At 38.6% G+C, this 26,247-nt stretch overlaps 1 protein-coding gene across 6 annotated transcripts in view; it reads left to right on the forward strand.

Moving 5' to 3' along the window:
• Positions 1-26,247, forward strand: part of Tasp1 (taspase 1) — a 357,326-nt gene that overhangs the window by 183,170 nt on the left and 147,909 nt on the right. For all 6 annotated transcript variants that reach the window (XR_009057693.1, XM_057780148.1, XM_057780147.1 and 3 more), the window contains 2 exons: positions 6,217-6,327; positions 16,932-17,005. Coding sequence is in view for 5 of the 6 variants with exons in the window: in XM_057780148.1 (XP_057636131.1) it covers positions 6,217-6,327; positions 16,932-17,005 (185 nt within the window). In the remaining variant the exon portion in view is untranslated. Of the gene's footprint in view, positions 1-6,216; positions 6,328-16,931; positions 17,006-26,247 lie in introns of those variants that run through there.

Consider the following 26,247-nt stretch of genomic DNA (forward strand, 5'->3'; position numbering starts at 1 on the left):
AGGAGTTGATAAAGCTATCCTATTATATATGACTTTATATTATTAGGCATAATAAAAGGTTTCCCACTGCCTAAGGCTTCTAGGCATGTATGAAATGTCCAAAATAAGCCTTTAAATCAAGCTCTGAGAGCCACCAAAAAAAAAAAAAAAAAAAAAATCCATAACCAAGGTGGAGAAAAAGTTCAGGACTTTATTTAGTTTTTTTTTTTTTTGTTTTTTGTTTTTTTTAAAGGAGATGCCAAAAAATATATCCTAGCCAGTGCTCTAAGGTTAACAAATTCAAACTTTGCTAAATTAGGACATTGAGAGAACTGCAGAGATAAACAGGGCCTGGGGGACTGGTAAGAGGAGGGAAGGAATTCAAAGCCTTAGATCAGGAAAGGAATTTCACAGCACTCAGCTTAGTGATGTCTAGAATTCTGACATCCATCCCCAGGCACTGCTTTGACATTGTATCATGATAAGAGTACATGTAAATGACCTGACTTAAATGGGAGACTGAAGTCGTAACCATCTACCCTCATTTCAAGTCACACACGGGCCTCCTGCTAAGAAGCCGAACTCATTGCTCTCAGTGTCCACGTGGCTGAATCCATTTGAATATCTTGCCTCACTTTTATCTTAAGCTGTATCTGCTGCCACAAAATTTAGCCCTATGGGAGGAACAGTGTGCCTTCAACCACCCTGTGTTGTATTAGGTCTAACGAAGGGTGGCTGTTCAGGGAACATGGAGGTGTCTCCATACTCCCTAAGAAACTCTCACCTTCTCCACAGAAGGCTCTTTGGCAGTCTCCCTATTCCTTCTCCTAAACCTGTTCTGAGAACAGCCTGTTTGAGTTTCTTCTCTAAATAGTGCCAGCCCTTTGCCCATCCCCTATGAAGAGATGCAAATGTAAGCAAGTTCTCCGTGCTTTGTTAGACAGCATTACTGCTCGGCCCTCAGCCTCACTCCAGCTGTTGTTATGTTGCTTTTTCCAGCTTCGTTTTGTTTTTCTAAATTTCCAGGTCTATAACTCTTCAGGACCTTGGCATGTCCTTTTTAGCTTGTCATGTCCTCCTTTCTAATCTTTATCTTGTTCTTTCTTTACCTTTTTATTAAAATTTCAAACACTGTCCTTTCAGAAATTACCATTAGCAGTGGATTCTTCAGCTTCAGTCTCCATTTTAGCCCCTGATTTGATTTTCCATGGAGCTGTTTTAAGTAGTTCCATGTTGTTTATCTTTGCTTCCTTGGATGTCTCCAGCATAAGCATATAACCAGGCACCCAGGATTTTGTGTGTGTGTGTGTGTGTGTGTGTGTGATTTGTTGATGATCTATCTATACAAAGCAGGGTAGGGTAAGTCATGCCCAGGTAGGGTAAATAACTAATACTACTCAATAATGCCTTAAGAATAAATGAAGTAATAGTGCTATCCATACACTCTTTGTGGTGATCCCTTCCCTTTTACACATAGGATTAAGACAAAAGAACAGTTAACATATGTAATACTTCCAGTGGGAAGGGAACACTCAGTGCAGAGCTCCTCATTGTGGGAACTGTGTCCAGCAGCACTTGATGTCTTTTTGAAACAATGAAAGATGTGGCTCAAATTCCATTAGAAAAGGATGCCACTTTTGCTTACTGTGTTCTCAGCTTGCCAAGCAAAAGTTCTTGGCAAGTGATATCATCCTCTTGGCCCTCTGAACTGTCAGTCTTTCAAAGCTTCTCTTATAATAACACAGATTTATGTTTGTTTATTACTTATCTGATTTCAGCAAAGTATGCTGCCCTACCAGACCCTAACTATTCCTCTTTGATCTTTTCAGTTTGGTCAGTTGGGGTGTGTGTGTGTGTGTGTGTGTGTGTGTGTGTGTGTGTTCGTCTTCCTTCATAGTGCTGGGTGCATTCAGCATCATTGTTCCCTTGCTCTCTACACCTGACTCCTCCTCCTCCTCCTCCTCTTCCTTCTTCTTTTCTTGTGAACTAGTTCTGAACTTGATATGACAGCATTCTCGTCTGTGACCTGAACAAGTTGCCTCTTAGTGCTGTTTATACCAGAGATGTGGTGCTTCCATTGCCTGTGGTTGATCTACTTTTCAGTAATTCTTTGGAAGCCTGTAGCAGATATTGAGAACCTATAACATTCTTACCACTGGGTACTCTTCCATGTGACCTTTTTAAGGCTTCACCAACTTCCAACAGAATGAGCAGTAGTAATGATTCTTCAGTGTTATGGGCTTATGTGCAATAAACAGGTTACAAAGTGAAAGTGAGAAGAGTTTGTATTCTGGGGAAAACATGCAGCAGCAGCATTGGAAGGTGTGTGGTGGTCTTGATAACCTAATTCCATTTAATATCTTTGTGCAGAGATTGGTAGAGACTTTTTTAGTGTTTATCTGCATTATTTGAACATTTGAACTTTATTTGCCAAGCCCATGATAAAACAAAACATATCAGCTGGGTCCTGTAGCAAAAGACACTTCTCATAAATACAGTTCTGAGAGACATCCTGAACTATATTATAGAAAGGGGCGTTAGGTTTAACACACACACACACATGGGATCTTGGCTGTAAAAAGCAAAGCCTCTGTTCCTTCAGAATTGTTTTAAAATACTTTATATGTTTTAAATACTGAATCAGGGAAGTTTTTCATGTACTTTTGACTAGTTAAACCTTTTCCAATTCAGGGTGTTTTAACCTCAATCATAGACAATGTGATATCCAACCTCTCTTGGAAACATGCAGACTTTTATTTTGCTGTGTTTGAGTTTTGTTCTGTTTTGTTAAACCAAACCGAAGATCACATAGCATGATTTTTGTTTGTTTGCATTAGAAATATGGATAGTGGTAAATGAGATTGGATAGATTGAAAGGCTAAGAACTGAGAAAAAACTGTAGGAAGTTTATAAATAAGAGTACATTCAACAGTTGCAATTATTTGATTAAAACTTAAGAGTAGAAGTATTAAATATATATCAAAGGAAATTTTGTCAATATATTTGACTCATAGGCAAAAATCACAATTTATTTAAAATGTGTTCGCATAAAATTTTCAATAAGAATAAAAGGCAAAACTGTTAAGGAATGCTATTTTGAAAAACATTTGAAAGCAGAAAAATATTATTTCATATAATAAATATTGAGAAGAAACTGGTCCAATCAAGAATAATATGCTACAAGACTGTAAGTAGATTCAGACACTATTTATATGAGAGTAGCTTTTTATCATTTAAAAATGTATGGGTTTAATACATCTGAGAATTAATATATGATAAAAAAATATATTGTAAGTCAGTAGAATAAGGACATTTTAAAGTCAGTAGACAAGGAATGAATTTTTCACCAAAGTGTTATTATGCATTTGACTGACTATTTAGGGGGAATAAGTCTACCACAAGTTTTCCACAGCAATCTTTACCCCAAAATTAATTCCAGAAGTTTGAACTCTTAAAATTAAAGTCTGTAAGTGTAAAAGTGCTAGTAGAAAACATGGGCATGGGCAAAATATTTTCATAATTTCCCACTAGCGAAGGCTTTTCCTGTAAAACTTGCAACACAGAAACCTTAAAGGAAAAAGGCTGACATATCAGCTGCCCAAACATCAGAAACAAGTAAGCCAAAACTGAAGAATCAGAAGTAAAATCAGAGTCATTAATAAATTGGGGAAGATATTTGCATCACACTTGGTCAAAGACCTACTGGCTTGTTATAGAGTGTAGAAAATTAGGAGGAAAAAAAAACTAGGAGTCTGCTAAAAGCAAATTTTTACTTGAGATTATGTTTTATTGCCCTGATAGAAATATTACAAGAAGGTTGAGCTCTCAGCTGAAGTAAGCCCTCCTTCCTTAAGCAGTGTTGACCGAGTCTTTTGTCACTGCTAGAAGACAAATGGTCAATGCAGAGATGAGGAGGGATGGTCATTTCCCATATCCCCCTCTTCGTTGGCTCCCTTCCCCTCTTCACCTTCTCCCTCGACATAAAGCAAGGACAAGTTACAAATAGGTTTCTCCTCTTGTGCCTGATGGCTTGCAGAAAGGTGATTATCCAGTCTCTGCAGGTTTAGAATCTTCTGTAGAATGAATCCTGTCCTAGATCAGGGATTGGCAAGTGGGCTGGCTATATCAACTTGATACAGCCAGAGTCAACTGAGAGAAGGGACCCTCAATTAAGAACATGTATGTAGAAGATTATGCTGTCAACAGAGTAGCCTGAAGTGTATTTTTTTAAATTAATGATTCATGGGGGAAGGCTCAGTCTGTGGGTGGGGCCACGGGCCAATGTTCATGGGTTCTGTAAGAAAGCAGGGTGAGCAAGCCTTGAAGAGCAAGCCACTAAGCAGCACCCCTCCATGGCCTCTACATCAGCTCGTACCTACAGGTTCCTGCTCTGTTTGAGTTCCTGTCTTGATTTCTCTTGGTGATGAACCATAATGTAGAAGCAGAGCCAGATAATAACTTTCCTCCCCATGTAGGTTTGGTCATGTGTTTCATCACCACAGCTGTAATCCTGACTAGGACAGGAAGCTTTCTGCAAAAGGCTGAGAATAAAGGTCACTGGCTTCACAAACCTCATTGTGGTCCCTGCTACCTACTTGTCTGCCCGCCCCCCCACACACTTCTTTTTTCTCCTCTCCTATCTTTCTTAACTTTTAAAAACCAGCCATTAAAAATTTTTGTTTGTTTGTTTTTAATTCTTAGCAGGTCATAGTTTGCTGACCAGTGTTCTGGAGGATTCTTTCAGATATTAAACCAGCTACTTCCATTTCCCTTCTTCTCTGTATGTTTGCCTTCAGAGGAGATGTAGGCCTCCTATATTTGATCCTTTTCAGTTTTGCAGCTAAATTAGATAGTTTTTTGAAGGTTCCTTCCACTACAAGTTCCCTACTACCTGAAAACTTGAGATTTAGCTTTCATAGGTGTCTTAGGTAGTCTATCTACTGCTGTGATAAAGCACCGTGACTCAAGCTACTTGGGGAGAAAAGGTCTTTTATCAGCTATAGTCCCACATCACAGCCCATCATTGAAGGAGCCTGAAGGCAAGAGCTGATGCAGAGGTCATGGAGGTTGCTTTTTGACTTGCCCCTCATGGCTTGTTCAGCCTGCTTTCTTATAGTACACAAGACCTCCACCCACAGTGATCTGGGTTACCTCCCACAGCAATCATCAATCAAGAAAATGCCCCACAGACCTGCCTCCAAGCCGATCCTGTAGATGCCTGTAGATGTACTTTTTTTTTTTTTTTTAGATTCCTTCTTCCTAGATGGACCTAGTTTGTGTTAATTTGACATGTAAAAACTAGCTGGTACACTAGGTCTGCAAGTGAAATAGCTGCTTCTCCATCTCTTCTTCCCCCAAATCTGCTTTTTTCCCTCTCGTTTTTATACCCTCCTTCCTTTTCCATCCAACCTTACCAGGGATTTTAGGAGGGAGTGGAGATAAATGCATGTACTTAATCTACTAAATTTAACCAGAAGTTTCTCCCAAATCCAATTTGGTTAGTTTTATTTTTACTACTTTCTTTGATAGTTGTTGGGCTAATTTTGCATTTGTTCTCCACGTGCTCACTTGTTATGCCAGATGTCCAAGAAGATGTCCTTGGGGGAAAAATGAGGGGCTTTAAAAATGTAATGTTCTTGAAATGTTCACAGTGGTTCAGTGTGTGAGATCTCAAGGAGACTGGATTATTTCTAACCACCAGATTCACATCATAGAAATCTGGCTTCACCCTTATTTGTGTAAACCATCAGGAGCATTTTTAAATGTTTGTAATAAACTTTGTGGCTTATTGTTTAAAATTGAATTTAAGGTAGTAAATCAAAGCGTTTGGTGGGGTGCCTCTGGCAGCAGGGAGAGCCTTGTGTAGGATTCCCGAGAGTTGGTCAAAGGGTGATGCTGAGCGTGTGTGTGTGTGTGTGTGTGTGTGTGTGTGTGTGGTTGTTTTGGTCCTTTAATCTGGTGATATTTTCCACGTGTATTCCAAATACAAAACTGCACTCACTCTCCCCAGTTTAGGTCAACTTGGCAGTATTTGGCACTGCCTTTGCCAAATGGCTCCTGTTCAGGCATTAAACTGCCTTTACCATCAAGTGTATATGAGGTGTGAACAATGATTGTCAGAAACTGGGCATCCTTCAAGTTCTTATTCGTGCCACATTTTGTTCTAGTAATCAAATGGAAATTGAAAATGAAAAAATGAAAGTGACTGAAAGGTGACTGTCGGTCTTTTCTGCCCAGGTTCACCTTTCCTTGCCAGTGAGGATGGCGTGCTCGGTGGAGTGATCGTTCTCCGGTCATGCAGATGTTCTTCAGAGTCTGACTCCTCCCCAAATAAGCAGACGCTTCTAGGTAAGGGGAATGCCCATCTAGTGTGAAGTTACTCTTTTTCATTTTTTTAAGACATGGAAAGGCTTATGTCCTTAAGTCAGCAATTTATATTTCTGATGTCTGTCATTATCCCTTTGCTTGCACTGTTGACTTTCTATAAATAAATTTACAAAACACTTTTTTTAAAGACTGTGCTTAAAGTGTATTTTTAAATGAGATTCATTAAAATCTTATAGCTTGTCTCACATATCTTATTCCATGGAACATTAGAGATGAACTGTGACAGTATATATAATAACATGGAAACAGGATTCTTCCTGTTCCCCTTCCTCTAAAGGAAAGAGACTGTGTGCAGAGCTGCTGGCCTGGACTTTAGTCCTGGTCCCTGGCTTATTAGCTTTGCTCCTGTCACGCAGCACTTGACTGTCCTCTGCCACTTCCTCATCTGGAAAATAGGGTGTTTGCCACACTTTCCTCATAAAACTGTTTTCAGGAAGGGTTGGCCAGTGAGTGTTTTTGTAGATTGCAGATGTGCATCCAGATGTGTAATCTTGGGTCTAGTCATCCTTGCAGGGATGAAGCCACCCTCCCTCCCTAGGACAATTCTCATCAATATTGTGAATTGTGGTCTTTTTTTCCCCTGGGGGTTTTGTTTGTTTGTCTCTTTTTCAAGACAGGGTTTCTCTGTGTAGCTCTGGCTGTCTTAGAACTCAACTCTCTCTGTACAACCAGGCTGACCATGAACTCAGAGATCCACCTACCTCTGCCTTCTGAGTGCTGGGATTAAAGACATGTGCTTTGTGCCCTGTGGCTTTAACTACTTTTCTCCTTTTACACCCCACCCCCAGCCTTCCCCAGTTCAGGTTTCCCTTTTCTGTCATTTCATTGACAGTTCACACCTCTTGTTTACTAGCAGAGTTTTCTCTGTAACACACCTGCAGCTGGGTTGATAACCCAACCATGGACCTAAGCCAAGGGCAATTGGGAAAGAAGACATTGGCCCAAAGCAAAAAAGGACAAAGATGAAAATGTGACCAGAAGAAACACACCAACCCCAGGATCAGACTAGCCTAAATAAGAGTAAATTTTTGTGAATAATTTGTACATATTTAAATTTAAGGGTGTGTATCTTTCTAAAATGTGTTGAAATAAGACCAGAATATGTATCTGTTAACTTTATTTCCATGTTCTCTACTTTTTTATCATTAGTTTTTTGTTGCTCAGGCTAGCTTCAAATTACCTATCCTTGTATCTCAGCCTCTCCATTGCTGGAATTACACGTGTATTCTGCCATGTCTGGCTTTTACTTTTGATTGACATATAATTATAGACATGAATAGTGTACAATGTGTATTTCATTTTATCTGTGCATTGTATACAGATCAAATCTGACCAATTAGCACATCTGTCACTTAAGGTTATTATTTCTTTGTCCATAGAATATCTAAAATACTCCCTTACAGCTACTTTGAAATATACAGTAGATTATGGGTAGCTGTGTTCATTCTGGTGGGCAATAGAACTTATTCCTGCCATGCCTGCAGTCCATGTCCCTAAGTACCAACCATGCTTCTTTCCCTGGACTTTGGAAGCATTTGAGCCACTCTCAGTTTCTATGGAATCAGCCTTTTCAGATTCTGTACATGCTATGCTCACTACTTTTACCCTTTTATTGAGGAAACACACACACACAAACCTCTGGATTACTTTCAGATCTGCAAGATGGATGCCAGTTACCTAACCTAATTGGAAGAGTTCCCACTCCCCCTCTAACAGCTTAAACAGCATGCTCAAGTATCATTTTCAACTCATTCTTTGTTACCTAGACTCATTGCCAACGTCCCAAGTCCTTGTCCTTTGAATAGCATTTCGAATACTGGGGCTATCCCCACCTCCCCACCCTGGCCCCAGGAACTTGCCCTCACTATTGCGTTTTTCTTGGAAATGCACTACCATAGTAACTGACTTTTGAGGCCTTGTTCAAATGTGGAAATCTGGAAGAGTTTCCTCCTGCGTGTCTGCTCCTTCCTTGTTCTCTGCTAGTACCATGTAGTTTACGTCTTTGCAACACTTCTCAGGGAACTCTGGTCAGATCCTACAGTGCTTTCCTCTCCTTCTAGACTGGATGCTCCTTCTAGACTGGATGCTTTTCCCTCCGGTTACGTAAATAACTGGAGAAATCACAGGTCGCTGAGAATCAGAGGGGTTAGGGATTTGGTAACCTTTCTACGGGTTAGTGCATCTTCCTTCTGTGAAGCATCTCGCACTGGAAGCCAGTAGAGGTCAGGTACTGTGTCGTTGAAGTTTTTGCTCATCTTTGTAATAGGCTTCCAGTAATTCTTAGATACATGAATTGAAATTCCAAATATAGTTTTTGTATTATCTTAGCAGCACCCCCCCCCCGCGTGACCATGGATATAATTATAGATGTGCATATGTGAAGATTAGAAAAAAGCATCTGGTATTCTCGCCTTCCTCCTCCTCATCTGACAGGGCTTGCCTTGTTCATCATATTGCTTCATACTCCAGGCTAGCTGCCCCATGAGAAGCTCATGATTTCTCCTGTATCGTCTTCCCCATCACCCACTGGGGAATTGACTGCATCTAGCTGTTACGTGAATTCTGGGGATGGAAACACAGCAGCCAGCGTTTGCCCATTGAGCCATTTCTCTAGCCCCAGAACCAACTGTTGTGAATTCACTACTCTTTCAGTAAAATGAAATGTCACATAAAATATCCTAATATGTTCTAAAAAAAAACCAAACACCATAGGTTGAAAATTTGGCTAATGAGTGTCCAGTAATATGATTTAGAGACAGTCTAAATGACTCACAGAAGACAGCTTCTGTATCCAGCCTTGTATAGGGACAGTGTGGCCACAAACTGTTTGCAACACTTGTCTGCCATGTCCCACTCCCCAGATCAAGAGATGCTGACAAACCCCAGTGTACAAAATGTACATTTAACACACAGAAAATTTTTGTCCCTGGATGAGACAGCTGAAAAAATTAATTTTTTATGCTTTTAGAGGGAGGTAAAAAGCCAATACAATATATTTTTACCCATTAAAATATAATTGCATATTTGTCAGGCCTTGTAGAAGTGTTTTCTGAGGCTGATGGACATAGTATGATTAAAAATGTACAAACAGAAGCTAGCAAGATGACTTAGCAGTCAAAAGCACTGGCTGGTTTTCTATAGATCTTGGGTTTAATAGCCAGGACCCACATGGTTATTTGGTATTCTGGCCTCCCTGACATTCACGTGGTGGCGTATATACTTCTAGGCAAAATACACACACATGTTAAAATAATATTTTAAAATGTGCAATCAAAGACTCATTAGGCCCTCCAGTGAGAACAGTGAGCGTGTTGCTAATTTAAGCTTGTGATAGAGAGGTAATTAGAACATATGCAGATATTTTCCATAAGCAAGCAATCCTGCTATGGGGAACATTTCCTTCTTCGTATTCTATACCCCATGTCTTGATTGGAGCTGTTGAAGTTAAAAGATTTTCTCCCTTAATTGGTCAGTAGGTGTGAGTGGCCAGTGTGAAATCAGCTCCATGTATTTGAGGAAAATCTTAAGCAATCTTAAGCACTAAATAGATGTGTATATTTGGCAGTCACCTTTGGTTCAAGGCTCTGCTGCAGTCTTTCATATTAGACAGGATTTCAAACTCACAGTTACCTAGAGTCTGATCATCTCATCAGCACACATGGTGGTTGTTACTTTGCCATTAAGTTAATCCCACTTTACTTAGAGAATAACTCTGATTCTTTCTATCTGGAAATGTGTTTATGTTGCTGCTAATTAAATTTTGAGTATGATACGCTTGCATTTCTATAGCTACCCCTTTACCCACCCCTTGTGTTTTTCATCTTTTACTGTGCAATGTTTCATATATGTTTTAAAGAAGGACATAATAAATTTGTGAGTTATAAAGGGTAATAATAAAAGGAACACCTGTGGGCCTGACGCCCAGCCCAAGACATTGCCCATTACCCGTATCTTTGAAATCCCCATGTGGGCCTCTCTGATCTTACAGCCTTCTTTTCCTGAGCTTTCATTTCATGGTTGCCTTTGAGTTTTCCTTAAACCCCTTTCATATTTCTATGTATCTGAAAGGTATGTTGTGGGTAGTGCTTGATTTTGAACTTTTATGAGAATTTCTTTGGTCTCTTTCATAGCTAACTGAACGGATAACGAGTTCCTTTATCATTTTCAACTTAACTCTATCAAATCAAACTGTCCTGCAGTTGCCAATTAGAACTTCACTGTGATGCCTCGCTCTGCTGCTCCAATTTCAGAACACAGAGTTCTTTGTGCAGTACTTTTTGTTGTATTCTTGTTTTCCTTATTACCAGGCATGCTGTAGGGTTTTTTGTTTTGTTTTTAATGTTACATTGGTTTGATGCTTCCTGAAAAATTCAAAGGATAAAAGTCATCTTACTGTAACTTAAAATTCCTCCAGACTTTTGGTTTTATTGGCATTAAAAATTTGGCAAGCCTATTAATGTGTGTGTTCAAAGGAGCTTCTTCCTGGGGCACCAACAGCGCTGGCTGCTTCTCTTCATCACATGACATCAGCTTCTGCGAGCACCTATGACAGGGCACTCTGGGAGGTACACATGGTCATGAAGCTAACTGGCGAAGAGAAAGCAAATTCCCTCCTTGGACGGGGAGAGAGAGTGGCCATGTGGATATTTGTCTGATGTTGCCGAATGGCCTACAAAGTGGAATTAAAGCTTTCCTTTCCTTGAGAATCTCCATGATCTCCCACGGTGGGAAGCTCATTTCTTTTGTGCTTCAGAAGTGCTGGGGAGGTTTTCCAGCTCCAATGATGTCTGGAAGGATGGGTTGACATTTTAGTATTTATTTAAGGTCAGATAAAGTAGCAAAGTTGTTCAAGAAATAAGCAGATACAATATTTAAGCTTTTTTCAGCTGAGAGTAACATTAGCAAGTAGGGGTGGTGCTCTGTGATTTTTATTTCTGGAAATATTTTTTGATCTACTCTGTTTATAACAGAACATTTCTTTCTTTAAATGCCACTAAGACATTCTTTTAAAACTAGGAATAGACCTTTTTTGGCTATAATTCTCTTCTCTTTTGTGAGAAATATAATTCCTGCTATTATCTAGCCAGAAGATTTTTTATTGTTTGGTTTAGTTTTTCATCTAAAAATATGAAGAATTCTGAGCTGAATTCTGGCAGCTATTCTTGTGGTAGATCTTCTAAAACTCAGGAAGCAATTTTGGCTCATTTTATAGACAACTTTGGTCTGTTTAAAGGATAGTAGGTGTCACTGGAGCTTGAGATAAATCCTGGAAGAAAAAGGAATTGTGAATGAATAAAATGAAGTCTCAATTAACTTAGCTTTACTGAAAGGTTTTCTGTTTAGATCACCCAGATCTCAGCCAGCGGCCCCTACTTCAAGCGTCTCATGCAATAAGGGGCTAAAATAAAATAGGAAGAGAATTGAAATGTCTTTAGGGCTTGTATTTCTGTTTGACACAATTTCCTTGCTTTCTTGTGAAGTAGCATTTTTCTTTTTAGTCCTTACCAAAGCAGCATGAACACTGGAAAGAGGGAGTGGTTATCTTTTCAACTTAGTGTATGTGTCAGTCTATGGAACTCAGCCTCCATTGCTCCCAAGACAGTTTACCAGTGAAAGTTTGACAGGGAAGCATGCCAACTCAGCTACCTCATGGGCGTAATGAGACATGCCTTGTATGATTTATACAGATTGTGTCAGGACAGGAAGCATTTTTGTATACTATTTTTTACAAATATGAGCCACTTATTGGGTTAAGAAGTTCTTAACAGCCAGGAGCAGATAAGAGAAAGCTGTTGTATTTATAGTTTCTCACTCTTCCCATTTGAAAATGAATTTTTTCTTTATTTATCAAGTAGTTATATGGTGTGCAAGACATCTTCTACTATGCTATCCCACCCAAGGAAGGCTAAGGAGCAGCAGCTGACTTGGCAGCTGCCCAGCCAAGACTCTTCTGATTTTAGACTTCTGTATTCCTCCAAGGAACTCTGGGATGGAAAGCAAAGTGGAGAGGTTTTAAAGGTTTCAGGAGCCAGTACAGCTGGGGATTGTTAACGACAATGGGAAGAATGTGTGTGTGTGTCTGTGTATGATTCTCTGTGTGTATACTTATGTGAACCTGTATGTGCCTATGTCCATGTGTCTGTGTATATGTTTTCTGTATTTTTAGTGAGATAACCAAGTACTTTTTTGTCTCTTTAGAAGGAAAATTCATTTGGATGGAAATACCTTGTTCACAATTTGGTAAAGACACGTTGTTTTATAACATGTAATTTAATTAGAATGGTACATGGATGATGGAGAAAGAGGTGTCTTGGGAGAAACCTCACTCATTGGGTAACTTGTAGCTCTAATAATAACTAGGGAAGGTCATGACGTAAATGACACAGGAAAGCCAAGCTTTGCGGTAGGCCTTCAGATTAGTTCATATAGCAGAAATCACCAAGACTGAAGTAGAGCCTTCCTGAGCACAGTACTAAAGAGTGGATATATAGTCAGAAACTGCTCTTTTGTTTCCCAGCCTCCTAGACCTGAGTAATCACTCAGAAACTTTATTAATTACAAAACTGTTCAACCAATGATTCAGGCATATTTCTAGCTAACTCTTATATCTTGAATTAGCCCATTTCTATTAATCTGTGCATTGCCATGAGGCTGTGGCTTACTGGAAACGTTCCAGTGGTGTCTGTCTCTTTTGGCAGCTACATGGTGCCTCTTTGACTGCACCTACTCTCTCTGTATATCACTTATAGCCGGCTATATTCTGTCCTACTATAGGCCAAAATAGCTTTATTCATTAACCAATAAGAGCAACATCTTAAAGACTTCACACATCATCTCCTCTTTTCTGTCTAATTAAAAGGAATGTTTTAACTTTAACATAGTAAAATTATATATAACAAAGCAGTTATCAAGCAAGAATTATAGTTACGATATTTAGTTCTTTTACATTTGGCAAATTAAGGAAAGTACTCTTATCATTTATCCTATCTTTGTGAGTCTAAAGTTTTATATCTAATTTAATCTTTTATCATAACTAAGGAAAGCTATAACTGTTTAGCCTTCAATGCCATCAAAGACCCCAGAAGGATATATTACCTAAGTAAACAAAAAGTGCATTGTAAGCAGCTTTTAAAACTCTAAAGTTGATAGAGACATCTCCCTGCCTGCCTGGACAGTCACCCAAAGTTCATCTGTAATATTGGGGGCAGCTGCCTTCAGCCTACATATCTGGTAGACTTTTCCATGTAGCAAGAAATTTGAAAGACTGTTTTGCCCATATTTGTAGTTTGTTAGTCACTTTCTTTTGTGTCCTTCAGAATGTCTGGCAGATTCTTTCATGAAGCAGTTACGCTGAAGGACTGTCTTGCATTCTTTAGGCAAGTTTAGCAGTCATTTTTCTGTGGGTCTTGCATGTCCAGTTTCTACAGCATACCACCGAGCATTACAGGCAAGAGCAGTTTCTTGTCCAAATGGCTAGCTAATTCCATAAGGAGCCTCTTTGATGCCCATCATCCTCTAGAAGGAATTGGTGCTTTCAGGAGCAGATGTGTCTCATTGTCATAAAAGTCTAAGTTCTTAAAACATTTAAATGCCATATTCCGTAAGTCTTTGAAAGGGTTGAAGAATACCTGTCCATTTGAAATATATCTCTGTACATTTAGAAAACCTGACTAACATGACTACAAGTTTGACTATTATAAATGACTACCTATTAATCTGTAACTTTTAATTATACATTTCTAATGAGATATATAAACATAATACTTTATAAACAGGAGCAGAAATATATATACACAGTGTAACAAAATTGACCTTGACTTTGTATCAATAGACCAAGATCCATACCAATGCAAAACATTCATTTCTATATCATATTCCCCATTAAATGAAAACAAACATTTATAAACGATCATTTTGAGAATTTGGGCATCATTTTCTCCAACTGCCTCCTGCTTTTTGTTGGGAAAAGTATTTTTCGAGTTCACAGAGAACTTTTAGAGGGTCTTGTTCTATCAAACCATATTAGCTTGGAAGGAATCCACAGACTCATTTCCTATGAAAACAAAAGCAGAGCCTCTTTTCCAAAGCAACATATCCTTAAATTCAAATTTTGAAGTCAAGATACCTTTAAAATATATATGTTAGTTTAGCTTAGCAGCCCCCAGAATCAAATGTCTTTCTGCAGTCAAAAAATTTAATGAAATAATTTGCATAACTTAGACTCTCTGTATATTTTCTATCTTTACATGTCCTTTTTTACTCCTTTAATCTATGTCTGTCTGTTCTCTTTTATATTACTTTTACTGTCTCTTTAAAGACTTTGTTTTTTATTTTTTTAAACTATTTGTTTCTATAACTGTCTATACTCTTTCTTTTATTTATTTATTTATTTATTTATTATGTATACAACATTCTGCCTCCATGTATGCCCACACGCCAGAAGAGGGCACCAGATCTCATTACAGATGGCTATGAGCCACCATGTGGTTGCTGGGAATTGAACTCAGGACCTCTGGAAGAGCAACCAGTGCTCTTAACTACTGAGCCATCTCTCCAGCCCCCTCTATACTCTTTTTCTACTCTCTTCCAAGCTTACGTACATTTTTTGAACACACTGTGTCTCGTTTAGAGTTTTTTTATGTCTGAATCTGTCCTATTGTGTATCTCAAATTCTTTTCTGACAAGGAACATTTTAAAATGGTAAAAGGTGTGGTCTCGGTGGTCCTGGATGTTGCCTCCGCCTCTCTCAACCTTTCAGTGTGTCAGAGGTACCTTTACTGCCAGCTCTGGGATGGGCTGGTTAGGAGCCACACTCACCATCTCAACTCTGGGAAGGAGCGTGCAGTATGTGAACCCTTTTTGCCTGAGTAAAAGCTAAAACTGCCATGCAGAATGCTGTGCAGCCTAGAAATGTCTTTGTGTATGTTGGCAGGAATCTACCATGCTTTCCTGCTTGTGCACTCCTAGCAGACCCTCTCCAGCTGCTTGCCCAGACGGGGGTATTGAGTGGTAGGCATGCTCTTAGCTACTTTTCTTCTAACCCCCAAACAGGCATACAAGTACCCAGATCCAACTGGGTTAGCTCCAAACATATGGGCACCATTTTGTTGAAGGAGACTGTTCTTTCGTTTTCTTGCCCCCCAGACCCAAATAATCACAGAAAAACTATATTAATTACAATACTTTTGGCCAGTGATTCAAACACAAGAATCAGTCTCACTTGTTTACACATTCAGGAGTCCCATAAAAGTACTAAACTGAGAGCTATAGCATATATGCAGCGGACCTAGTACAGATCTGGGTAGGCCCTGTGATTACTGCTTCAGTCTCTGTGAGTTCATATGAGGTATGCTCAGCTGTTTTAGAGAGCCTTATTTTCCTGGTGTCTTTTGTCCCTTCCTGTCTCCCTGACATCTTCAGTCTCTTCTTCTACAGAGTTCCCTGATTCCCAAGGTAAGGGATTTAATCTTGTTTAGAGCTGTGTGTTCCAACGTATCTTTCTTTGTATAATGTCTGCTTGTCGGTCTCTGTATTTTTTCTATCTGCTGCAGGAGGAAGCCTTTCAAGTGATGACCGAATAAGGCACCAATCATGATTGTAATTATTATATCTTGCTTGCAGATGGCACTTTGCAGCCTTTCTCCCTGCCTTCCATTCTTTCTGCTTCTTCTTCCACTCTATGCTCTGAGCCTCAGAAGGATGTTACAATGTCTTGTTTAGGAGTGCAATTTTAAAATATTATTTATTGTTATTCTGTGTGTACACAATGTGGGGGACATACAAGTGTCACAGAGCTCATATTCTGGTAAGTTGACAATTTTGGGGGAATTACTTCGCTCCTTCTCCTGTTAATTTCAGGTTTTGAACTCATTTCTTTCAGCTTGAGTGAGAAGCACTCAATAGGCATATTTATTCTCTGACTCTGCTACAAGGAAAGAAGAGTTTATCTCCTTTCTTATTTCTTCACTTGTTTCCATCAGCATTGCTTCTTTGGTTCTTAATTTGCTCAGTGATTATAATCTATCATTGTCACTTTGTTGGGAGAAGATTTGGCTAGTAAGAGACCTTCAGGCTAACCCCTGAGTCTTTTTGATAAGTCCCTGTCATTCTTGTAGCGTTTCCTTACTCTCTGTAACAAGCTAGTTCAGATCCATTGGTATTTCATGGGTCTCGGCTTTATGCTTTAAGTAGAGACTAAGGCTGTGTGCACATGTGCATATGTGTATGTTGAAAGAAGCTATACAGTGGAATATTACATTTACTAAATCACTAGATACAGTATTATGAATGTATAAGTGTTTAATGTTCTAAGTTCAAACACAAGTGCATTTATTTTACATGTAATAATCATAAGTTTTGACAAGAAAGAAATACATTTTTCATTTCACAGTAAATGGCATTACAGTTTTGAGCACTAAATCATCTTGACATTTATGAAGGAGCAAATGGAAAGTAGGGAATGAGTGTTAAATATAAAGCTATCTTTAACTGTTCTATTAAAAAGGCGAAGATTTATTTTCCATCTGTGAACGTGAATGTGCCTATTTGTGTTCTTGTTCACACAGTGGAATTTCTGTGGAGCCACACTACAGAGAGCATGTGCGTAGGATATATGTCAGCCCAGGATGGAAAAGCCAAGGTAAGCGGGAAAACTGGGTTATAACCTGAAAGCCTGGTAGCCACTGCATGTGCTTCAAACCAGTTTGTTGAAACAGATGACTTTTCCACCTCTTGAGTAGAAGCCAATGAGCTTCGTCTACAGCAGAGTTCACAGTTCCAAAGAAAAATCAGTAGATTTCACAAATTCTTCTCATGATGGATCAAGATGAATGAGAAACCCACTTTCTTCTTTCATTTTGCTCCCTTTTCTCCTCTGTGAATACTTGCGAAGAGGAAACTCAGGATTTATAAAAGAAAATGAGAGCAAAGCTGACAAGCCGACCAAGATGTCTGATTCCTCAAGGAAGGTTGATAAGAATAAAGGAAACAGACCATGTAAGAGTAGCTCTGGGCTGTGTCTGCATCTTTCCTAACAGAAATGGCTCACAGACTTGTAGATCTCACTTTCGCTCTCTTGTCGTCTGCTGTGCCCTTTCATATGTCTACCCAGGCTTCGCCTCTCTGTGCTACATGACTTGCCATGAGTCACAGCAGTCATATAGTCACCCGGCACCAGTTATTGAGTTGCTGGTTCTCCGTGAACTTAAAATTCTTGATCTTGGGAGTAAAAAAAACCCATAATTTGTGGATTTATTTTTATATTTTTATATATGTCCCATGTTTCTGTTCATGGAAGTTTTAGGAACAGCTGTGCTTTATGACATTTATTTGGCATTAAAGCACCTCAGCTGCAGATTTATGAAGCTAGGCAGCCTCTTTTTTGAAAAATAACATATTTACATACTTGAAAATAGCAAATAAAGAAACTTCTGATATGTGTTGTCTATTACACATTGAGTAAATTTTTTTAAAAAAATAGAGAAAGTCAACTAAAGAGTATAGTGAGTGATACAGCATACTGGCATTTTGAACAACAATAAACCATGTGTGTGACAGTGGACACCGAAGATTATGTTGCCTAGTGAGGTCATATTATGATGCTCACTCAGTGATAAAATAGCTTACTGACAAATTTCTCAGTTAGATAACACATGACGGTAGTTGATTGTTCATTTTTTATACAGTACTACTCTGTAAGTATATTACCTAGTAAATCAGTGGGGCCACCAAATGTCTGTGAATGTAGTATATAGGAGCATTGTCACAGCAAGAGATTGATATTTGTGAAATATTGCTGAGCTCTCTCTCCCCTCTCATTGTCTCAGCTTCACCTGAAAACCTTGCATTTTTCATCAGGAGACCTATTGCATAAGAGAATTTATAGATTTCTTTGCTTCATAATCTTTCTGAAATAAAATTGTAATTGTGTTTTTTAAAGCTGATTGGCATGCCTGGAGCAAAACCTACCAGCTTTGTCACAGTAGTTGAGACATTGATGTCTGCGTCATCGAGTAGAGCAGCCAGAGCCACGAGGTGAAATTATTGAGCATTTGAAATGTGGCTACTAGAACCAAAAAGCTGAATTTTAAACTACATTTAATTTTTTCATAGCCATATGTGGCTAGTAGCTACTATATCGAGCAGCATAGTGAACGAGTGGAAAATGGTTATTCAGATATTTCCAAAATGTGTCCGACAGCACTTTCCAAACAGGAAGCAAATGTAATAAGCCATAGGAGTTTCTTGTAACCATTTAAGCTTTCTCTTCCACTTTGAATATTGATCTTGAACTAAGATCTTATTTAAACAAAGGATCATGATGAGGGTAGGCTTCAGCTCTGCGGCCAGTTGAGGGAGGTAGGGGCTGGGAAAGACAGGGAGGTGTGCCAAGTCCCTTGAGTAGAAATGTCTGCTTTCCCTGCTGGTCATCTCTGGAAGACACTTGCCATTTAACATGAAAGCGCAGAGACCTAAGTTGAATCTAGAGCTATCTGGCTTTCAGCTGTGCTGTTTGGCATATGAGGGGTGTGATTTTAGTGTTATCTGTCAAGTTCCCCAGCTGGTAATGTGGAGGTAGTATGGATTGGGCCAGCAGGAACAGCTTCTCCACTTGCCTTATTTGTAAATTATGTTTTTAACCATTTTCTTTTCAGAGAGTTAATCTCTCTTTCTTTATTGTTTGAACTATAACTATCAACGCTTTCCATGAAAATAAAACAAGCAATAAGACATCAACACATTGCTCAATTCTATTGTTTGAAACAGTGGTAGCACACACAAAAACCAACAAATTAGTTCTTTTGTCAGAAATGCGGGGATTTTATGGTGTTGAAACTGTGACAGAGAATATAGATGAGACTATGGGTTCAAAAGCAAAAAGGACTTTAGCAAAGTATGTATTCCAGTAAGAGTGGCAGCCTTTGCCTACCTAGTGACCTCACCCAGTGTTCCTGGCTTCTGTCAGGAACTGTTGTATAGGGCCCTCGTTGTTTATCATGAAAATGTTCTCTCCATAGTGCAGAGAGTTAGTATTAAGATTGACAGGAAGCAGCTTTAGAGACTGTTCTTTTTATTTAAAACCTTTCTTTAAAGAAAAAATGTTCTATTTCCCCAAAATTGCCCTCCTTTTCCTTGTTATCAAACACAGACCCTAAAAGCACTTGAACGTTTTATATAAGGCTATGATTAATTCTTGTTAAAGCCTTGGATTAACACTCTCCTCAAAGTCACACTGCTCAGAAAAGGTAAGGAGTAACTGAGGGTTGTGTTCAGAATCATAGATAATCTAAATGAAGGTAGTTTCTCTGTACACGTTTCTGTTTTCTTTTTAAAATCATGTTTTCTAAAAGATACAGCAAAGAACATCTTTGTATCATTTAATTTATAACTCCCTTCTCTGGCATGAAATAAATAGATTTATCTTTATGGAACAAACATGAGCTCATTGACACTAGTTAGGTTTAAAAGTTGTACAGCCATTTTCTATAGTGACTGGGCAGTTAATGAGCAGTTTTCATAAATACTCAGTGCACATAGTCTAGTGCAATAAAACATATTTAAACTGGCATGGAATTGATTCAGGCACATAACTCTCACCCTAAATGAATTAGGTTTCTTTTATATAGAGAGGTTACTTTTTATAACAACAGTATAAATACTGTTATAAAATTTATTTTTGAAGAGGAATGGGCTATTTTATACTTTGAATATCTCTCTAGAGATTTATTATTAGTTCTAGGGAAAAATAGTAATTACATAATGGAGAAACAAGCAACACTGAGACTGTGTGTTCAGAATTAGGGTCACCGTCGAGGAACAAGCCAACAGTATACGTGCCTCTGGATGTGACAGCCTGAGAAGGATGGCGTCATTTGTGTTGTTCACCATTTGGAAGCCCATAACATGAACTTAGTGACAGGAAACAGACAGACAAGTCAGGAAGGAAGAGCTTGCTGGGAAGGAAGTAAAAGGGGCCGATGGCATAGAAAACTGTCAAATGTCAGAAAAGATAAGGATGGAGAGAGTGTTCTAGGTTGAATACTACTAAAGATATGTTACCAGTAAATGTTTTAATTCACCTTAAAGTGGCTTCTGTCTATACGACCAAATGCTATAGTACATTTTAGGCCACTTTGCAAAATAAGGCTTTGAAATTTGAAATATGGCTAGCAAAAAGAGTTGCATTGTTTATAAATTCACTAAAATTGCTATCTGTGTTATGATTTATTGGGACATATCCATAATTTTAGGCAGCATGCCCTGAAGTATCTAGCAAGTGGGGACCTGTGTTTGTAATCTTGGTGTTTCAGAAAAATAGTATGTGAATAAAAACGTGGATAATAAATTACCAAGTAAGTGGAGCAAAATGCTGACAGCAGGTAAGCGTTGGCAAGTGTTACATGATACTTAAACTATTTGTAATGTTTTTGTTATTTTAAGTTAAAATGCTTCAAAATATATCACTTGCATGTAAGTCAGATCTGATCATTTTGTGAGCCTTGCACTTAAGTTATACAGTTCAAAAGTATTAGCCTTGTTTATAACCTGTTCTGCATTGAATGGGTGGCTACACTCCTCTAAACCGCTGTCTGGTTTGTTCTCTGGCTAAAGCTGAGAGGTGAGACTTTGTCAGTATCAACATGCCTCACATTAAAGTGTCTTCTGGAAAATTACCCAGCCTTTGGCTTTAAATTTTTTTAGCTTCTTAGGAAATATTTACTTGTAATATCCTCTGATCTGTGTATCAGGCTGTGTTCATATTTTGACAGATATTGCCCATGTCATTATTTCCCATGGATTAGGCAGTGGTTTTTAAAAATATGATCCGTAAACCATATGCAACAAAAGGGAGAATAAATTATTTTCAGTATTAAAACCTGAAACATGCTGCAATGGTCTTGTTAAAGAACTGAAAGATAGCCCCTAGAATAGGAATACATGTTTGTTAATAATGCCATTGGTGAGGTATTTGCCATCAGTTCAGAATAAACTTAATCTTGTAATTCAAGAAGAAGATGCAGATAAGCATTTCTCCAATTAAGGTATACAAGCAGCAAGTAAGTATATGGAAATATTCTTACTGTCAGTATTCATTGGGGAACTGCAAATCAAAACCATAGTTTGATTCTACTTCTCATCCAACATGATGTCTACAGGAAAGAAGAATAAGTTCATTAGGGAAAAAAATAGAACCTTCATGTACCGCTAGTGGGAATATGGAAAGGGTATTTCCCTTTCTGAAAAACAGCATGATAGTTTCTCAGAAATTTTTAACAGAATTGCCACATTACCCAGCAGGTCTGCTCCTTGGTATATATTAAAGAAAATTAAGATGTTTGCTTATACCAGGGTTGTTCAGAGTCGTTAAGAAGTAGGAACAACTTAATCTTCATCAGCTGATGAATGAATAAACAAATGTGTTGTATTCATGCAATAAATTTTTTTTTTGTAATCGCAAAAAGAAATGAAGTTCTACAACAGGATAGTTTCAGTGTTCTTGAAAACATGATGCTAAGTACAAGAAGCCAGGTGAAAAAGTCCAGAGATTTCATGATTCCATTGCATTAAGTGTCTAGAATTGGAAAACCCATAGAAACAAATGTAAGAGAGTAGTGGTTGTGAGGGCTGAAGTGGGGAGTATGGATACCAAGTTTGCTTTCAAGGACATGAAAATGTTCTGGAATTAGAAATTTGTCCAACTTTACAAACACTTGACAAACCACGGGATTGGACATTTATTTAAAACAGTGGATTTTATGATACATGTGTTTTTCCTTAAAGCTGTAAAAATAACAACAAGTGTAATTACTGCATTATCAAAATAGAGGAAATATATGCTTATTTTGATTTATTTTGATACCACACAATCTTTTCAGCTTCTATTCAGTATAAACCCCTCAAAATACCCGATATTGGAAGAACTTCCTTAGTTATATTTTTTAAAGAAAAACAACAACAACAACAACAAAAACTACCAAAAAAATCTATAGCTAAAAATCACAGTAGTCAGAGAAACCTGTTTTGGTTGTAGGGTGCAGACAAAGGAGGTCTGCTCTCGTCACTCTCATCACTCTGCTTTGTATTTCCTGGAAATCTCAGCCAGTGCAGTGAAGCAAGAAACGAAGCCAGAGACACAGGCTGGGAAGGGCTTCTTAAAACCTGTACTTTCACATGGTCAGGAATGAATAAGAAATTTCCTAGAACTGTCCCCTTAAAACTACAAAGCCTTGCTCAGATGAATCTGAATGGAGAATATGTCTTGTTCTTGAATTGAAAATACAGTACTTGCCGGCCATTTTTTTCCCCAAATTTTCTGCAAGTCAAACCAAAATTCCAACATTTTTTTAAATTAAGAAATTGATAAAGTAGTTATCAATTTCTTAATTTAAAAAAAAAGTATGGTCTGGAAGCTCCACTCCAATGGAGTCCAATATGTTCACATTGGACTCAGTGGGTAATGAAAAAAGTGATATGAATTTGACAGTCAGATATGAAAAAGAAGGGGCAAATGTGATCAAAGTACACTGTGTGCATATATGAAACTCTCAAAGAATTAACAAAGGTTTTATATTAGAAATCAGTTTGATTTTATGTAAATTTTATTAGGATTTTTATTTGCTCTTACATGAACATTTCAGTAAACCACAAGCCCAAATTTTTTTTGTCAACTTGTAGTGGCCCTCAGGTCAGGTGCTGGTGTGTGTGTGTGTTCACAACTTCCTCCCCATCTATGTTGGAATTTTGTGTGGCTTGACCTTGTGCATGCAGTCACAGTTGCTGTGAACCCTTATGTACAATTGCCCTGTTGTGTTTGGAGAGTGCTGTTTTGAATTGTCCCCGGCAAACCTTGAACCCATGATTTCCTCAGCATTCCAAGTAGCTGGATTGTAGACCTGAGCCACCATGCCATGCTTCTTTTCTGTTCCATTAAGTTCAATTCGTGCTGCTCTAAGTATACATACGTGTGTAGGGCCATCCACTAGATCGTGGGGATTAGCAGTAGTCATCTGAAAAAAAAAAAGAGTGCTCTCTCTCTCTCCCTGAGCAGCTCTTAACTCCAGTCACTCCTCAGTAAAGGGTGAGGCCTGGAGGGCACCTCCTATTTGTGCTGGGATTCTGGCTGGCTTTACCTCATGCAGGTCTTGTGCAGGGAACCACAACTCTTTTGAGTTTATGAGTATAGTAGCCGTGTCATGTCCCGAAAATGGCATTTCCTTTTATCCTGAAGTTGGTTCTGCCTCCTTTTTCTATGATGTTCTCTGAGCCATGGTTGGGGGAGAAGCGTGTTGATAAAAATTCCCATAAGGCTGAGCACTCTTAGTATTCAGGACGTTTATGCATCTCTGCATTGAGTGCTGCCCACTACAAAAAGAAGCCTGACTGGCCAAGGTTGAGAGCAGCTCATGTCTATGCTTTTAAAACCAAATATTTAGAAGACAATTTGATGACGTGACAATGGAGCAAAATGGCAATAGTGGATTCTGCTCTAGGGCCCAAGATCTCCTCACCAAGGGCTTTTGACTGAGATTACTGTCCCGGCACAAAGTTCCCTCTTGTGGAGCAGGTCTCACATCCAGTCTGAAAGTACTACCCCATAACAGTAGTGCCTCTGTTAGAGTTTGCCTGGCAGTCTGGTATTGCAGCATGCAGGATCCATTGTTAAGCCGTTGCTCTTCTCTCCCAAGTCAGTCTGTACAGCACCTTTGGACACCGTGAAAGCTAGGCTGTGTGGAGGAACTTGTCAGAGAGTTTGATACTGACCTCTCTGTCCTCTACCTGGAGTGTGTGGTATCTTCAGCAGAAGCCTACCCCATAGTTGTGGTGGACAGCAGTGTGTGGCAGTTGCTTGTGCTCTTTTTGAGCCCTCTGGGGCCTTCCTGATTTATAGCTGTAGGGAGGTGTCTGATGCCTTGCACTGTGTTTTTTGTTCAATAATATGTGTTTTCTGGAAATGATATTGTTCACTTATTAATAAACTACTAAAAACAATTTTCTAGTAAACTAACAGATTTCCTGTTTTCATGGGTTTTTTCAACCTGTTTAGGAATGGGAAGAATTTCTGAGATAGAATTTTTGATTTATGGAAATGATTTTTCTGAAATTGAATGAGAATCAACGAGATAATAATCTATTCTAAATTCTATAACATTTTAAAAACATTTATAAGACTATTTAGTATACAATTTACTCAATGAGTGTTTCATGCTGTTAAAGAGTAAACATACAGTAAATGACTTTCTTTTAAAACGAGAGAACTTACACTCAGAAAATGTCTTTAAAGATCAAAAAGAATGTGTAATATGATGCCAAGTTAAAATGGATTTATTCTCTTTGGTGGTACTTTGTCTTTTTTTTTTACTTATTTCATAATAACAATAGTGATTACATCTATAAATATTTTTCCCTATATTTTAGGGGCTGAGATCCAAAGCCTCAGACATGTTAGGCAAGCATGCTACCACACCAAGCTGTACCCAGTCTCACAAAGCTTGGATGCCATTAATTTTCTCTGGCCTCATAAAATTGTCCTAAATAGAGTTACAAACCTTGAGTAAGGTCTTTCTTGTGCCAAGGTTAAAGCCTCAGAAAGCTAAATAAATTCTCTTCTACATCCTAAAAATGGGGAAAGCATTATGCTAAATAACCAAGCTGGGCACAGAAAGGTTACTTGGGGAGTTTTTCCATTTGTATGCAGTACTGACAGAGTTAAAACAGGGGTCTAGAAATCTAAAATGCTTTTTTTTTTTTTAAAGTAGGGCCTGAGGGAATTTGAGGGTAATAGTAGAAATGTTTCATGCATAAAGTTTTCTATTTATGTTTTGGTTTTGTGAATAAACTATTAGAAGTCATCCAGTCCTTTACTTAGCATCTGTGCATTTTATGGAATGCAAATTATACCTCTGTGTTTTGAAAACTATAATAAATAGGAATACTATATGAAGAGTGACATAGAATTAGACTTGGGTTTCTATATGAGCCCCTGTTTATAACCTGTGACAGGTTCCCAGTCTGATTCCCAATTTCTATTTATTTGTTTATTTAGGCTGAGCTTCCTTAGGGAGCTGAGGTTGGCCTAGATCTCCTGATCCTCCTGCCTCAGTCTCCTTAGTCGGTGTGTGCCACTGTTCTGCACATTCTGCAGATGAGAGCCATGTTTTGATTTTGAATGAGTGAGCAAAATACAAGGATAAATAGCAAGTAACTGATAGACGTGACAAACAGATTGCAAAACCGCATCAAATCAGGCACTCTAAATACCCAGAGGGGTGACTGAGGTAGCCCAATTGAGTGAACGATTAAAATGTCAAAGGTAGCGTTATCAGATCCAGGGTCATACAAACATCTAGCACAGTTAGACTGGTCAGCTGGAATTCCCATGTGGAATACAGCATTCCCTTTGGCAAGGTTCCAAATAGAAGATCAAATTAGGTAGACAGCATCATCAGATCGGACAGTTAACAAATATATAGCAGAAATCAACTGAGGAGTTTCCACTTGGAATCCAGTCAAGACAGAGCAGATTCTTCATGAGCTTCTGCATTTCCCTTCCTACTATGTGCATTTTTGCATAGTTGTAAGCACTGTTGGAATAGTTCACCTTCTGGCTCTTCTCAAGGGGACAGTGTTTTTATATCCTTAGCTGTTTGTTGTTTTCCTTCTCCCCGGTACAGACACAGGAGACCAGCTGGACTCAGGATAGGGATTTGAGAAGACTCATGACATAAATAAGCTTGGGAATGAAGTGAGAACGAAATTTGTTTTCAGAGCCAACTTCTCAGTGGTCGTAAGCAGAACATGATAGTTTTCACTACTATAAGGGACATTACAGCTACCAGGCCCTGCTTCACAATTCCTCATCTTAAAGAGGGATAGATACTTCTG

Source organism: Chionomys nivalis, chromosome 9 (genome assembly GCF_950005125.1).
Source record: "Chionomys nivalis chromosome 9, mChiNiv1.1, whole genome shotgun sequence".
NCBI classification, from domain to species: Eukaryota; Metazoa; Chordata; class Mammalia; order Rodentia; family Cricetidae; genus Chionomys; species Chionomys nivalis.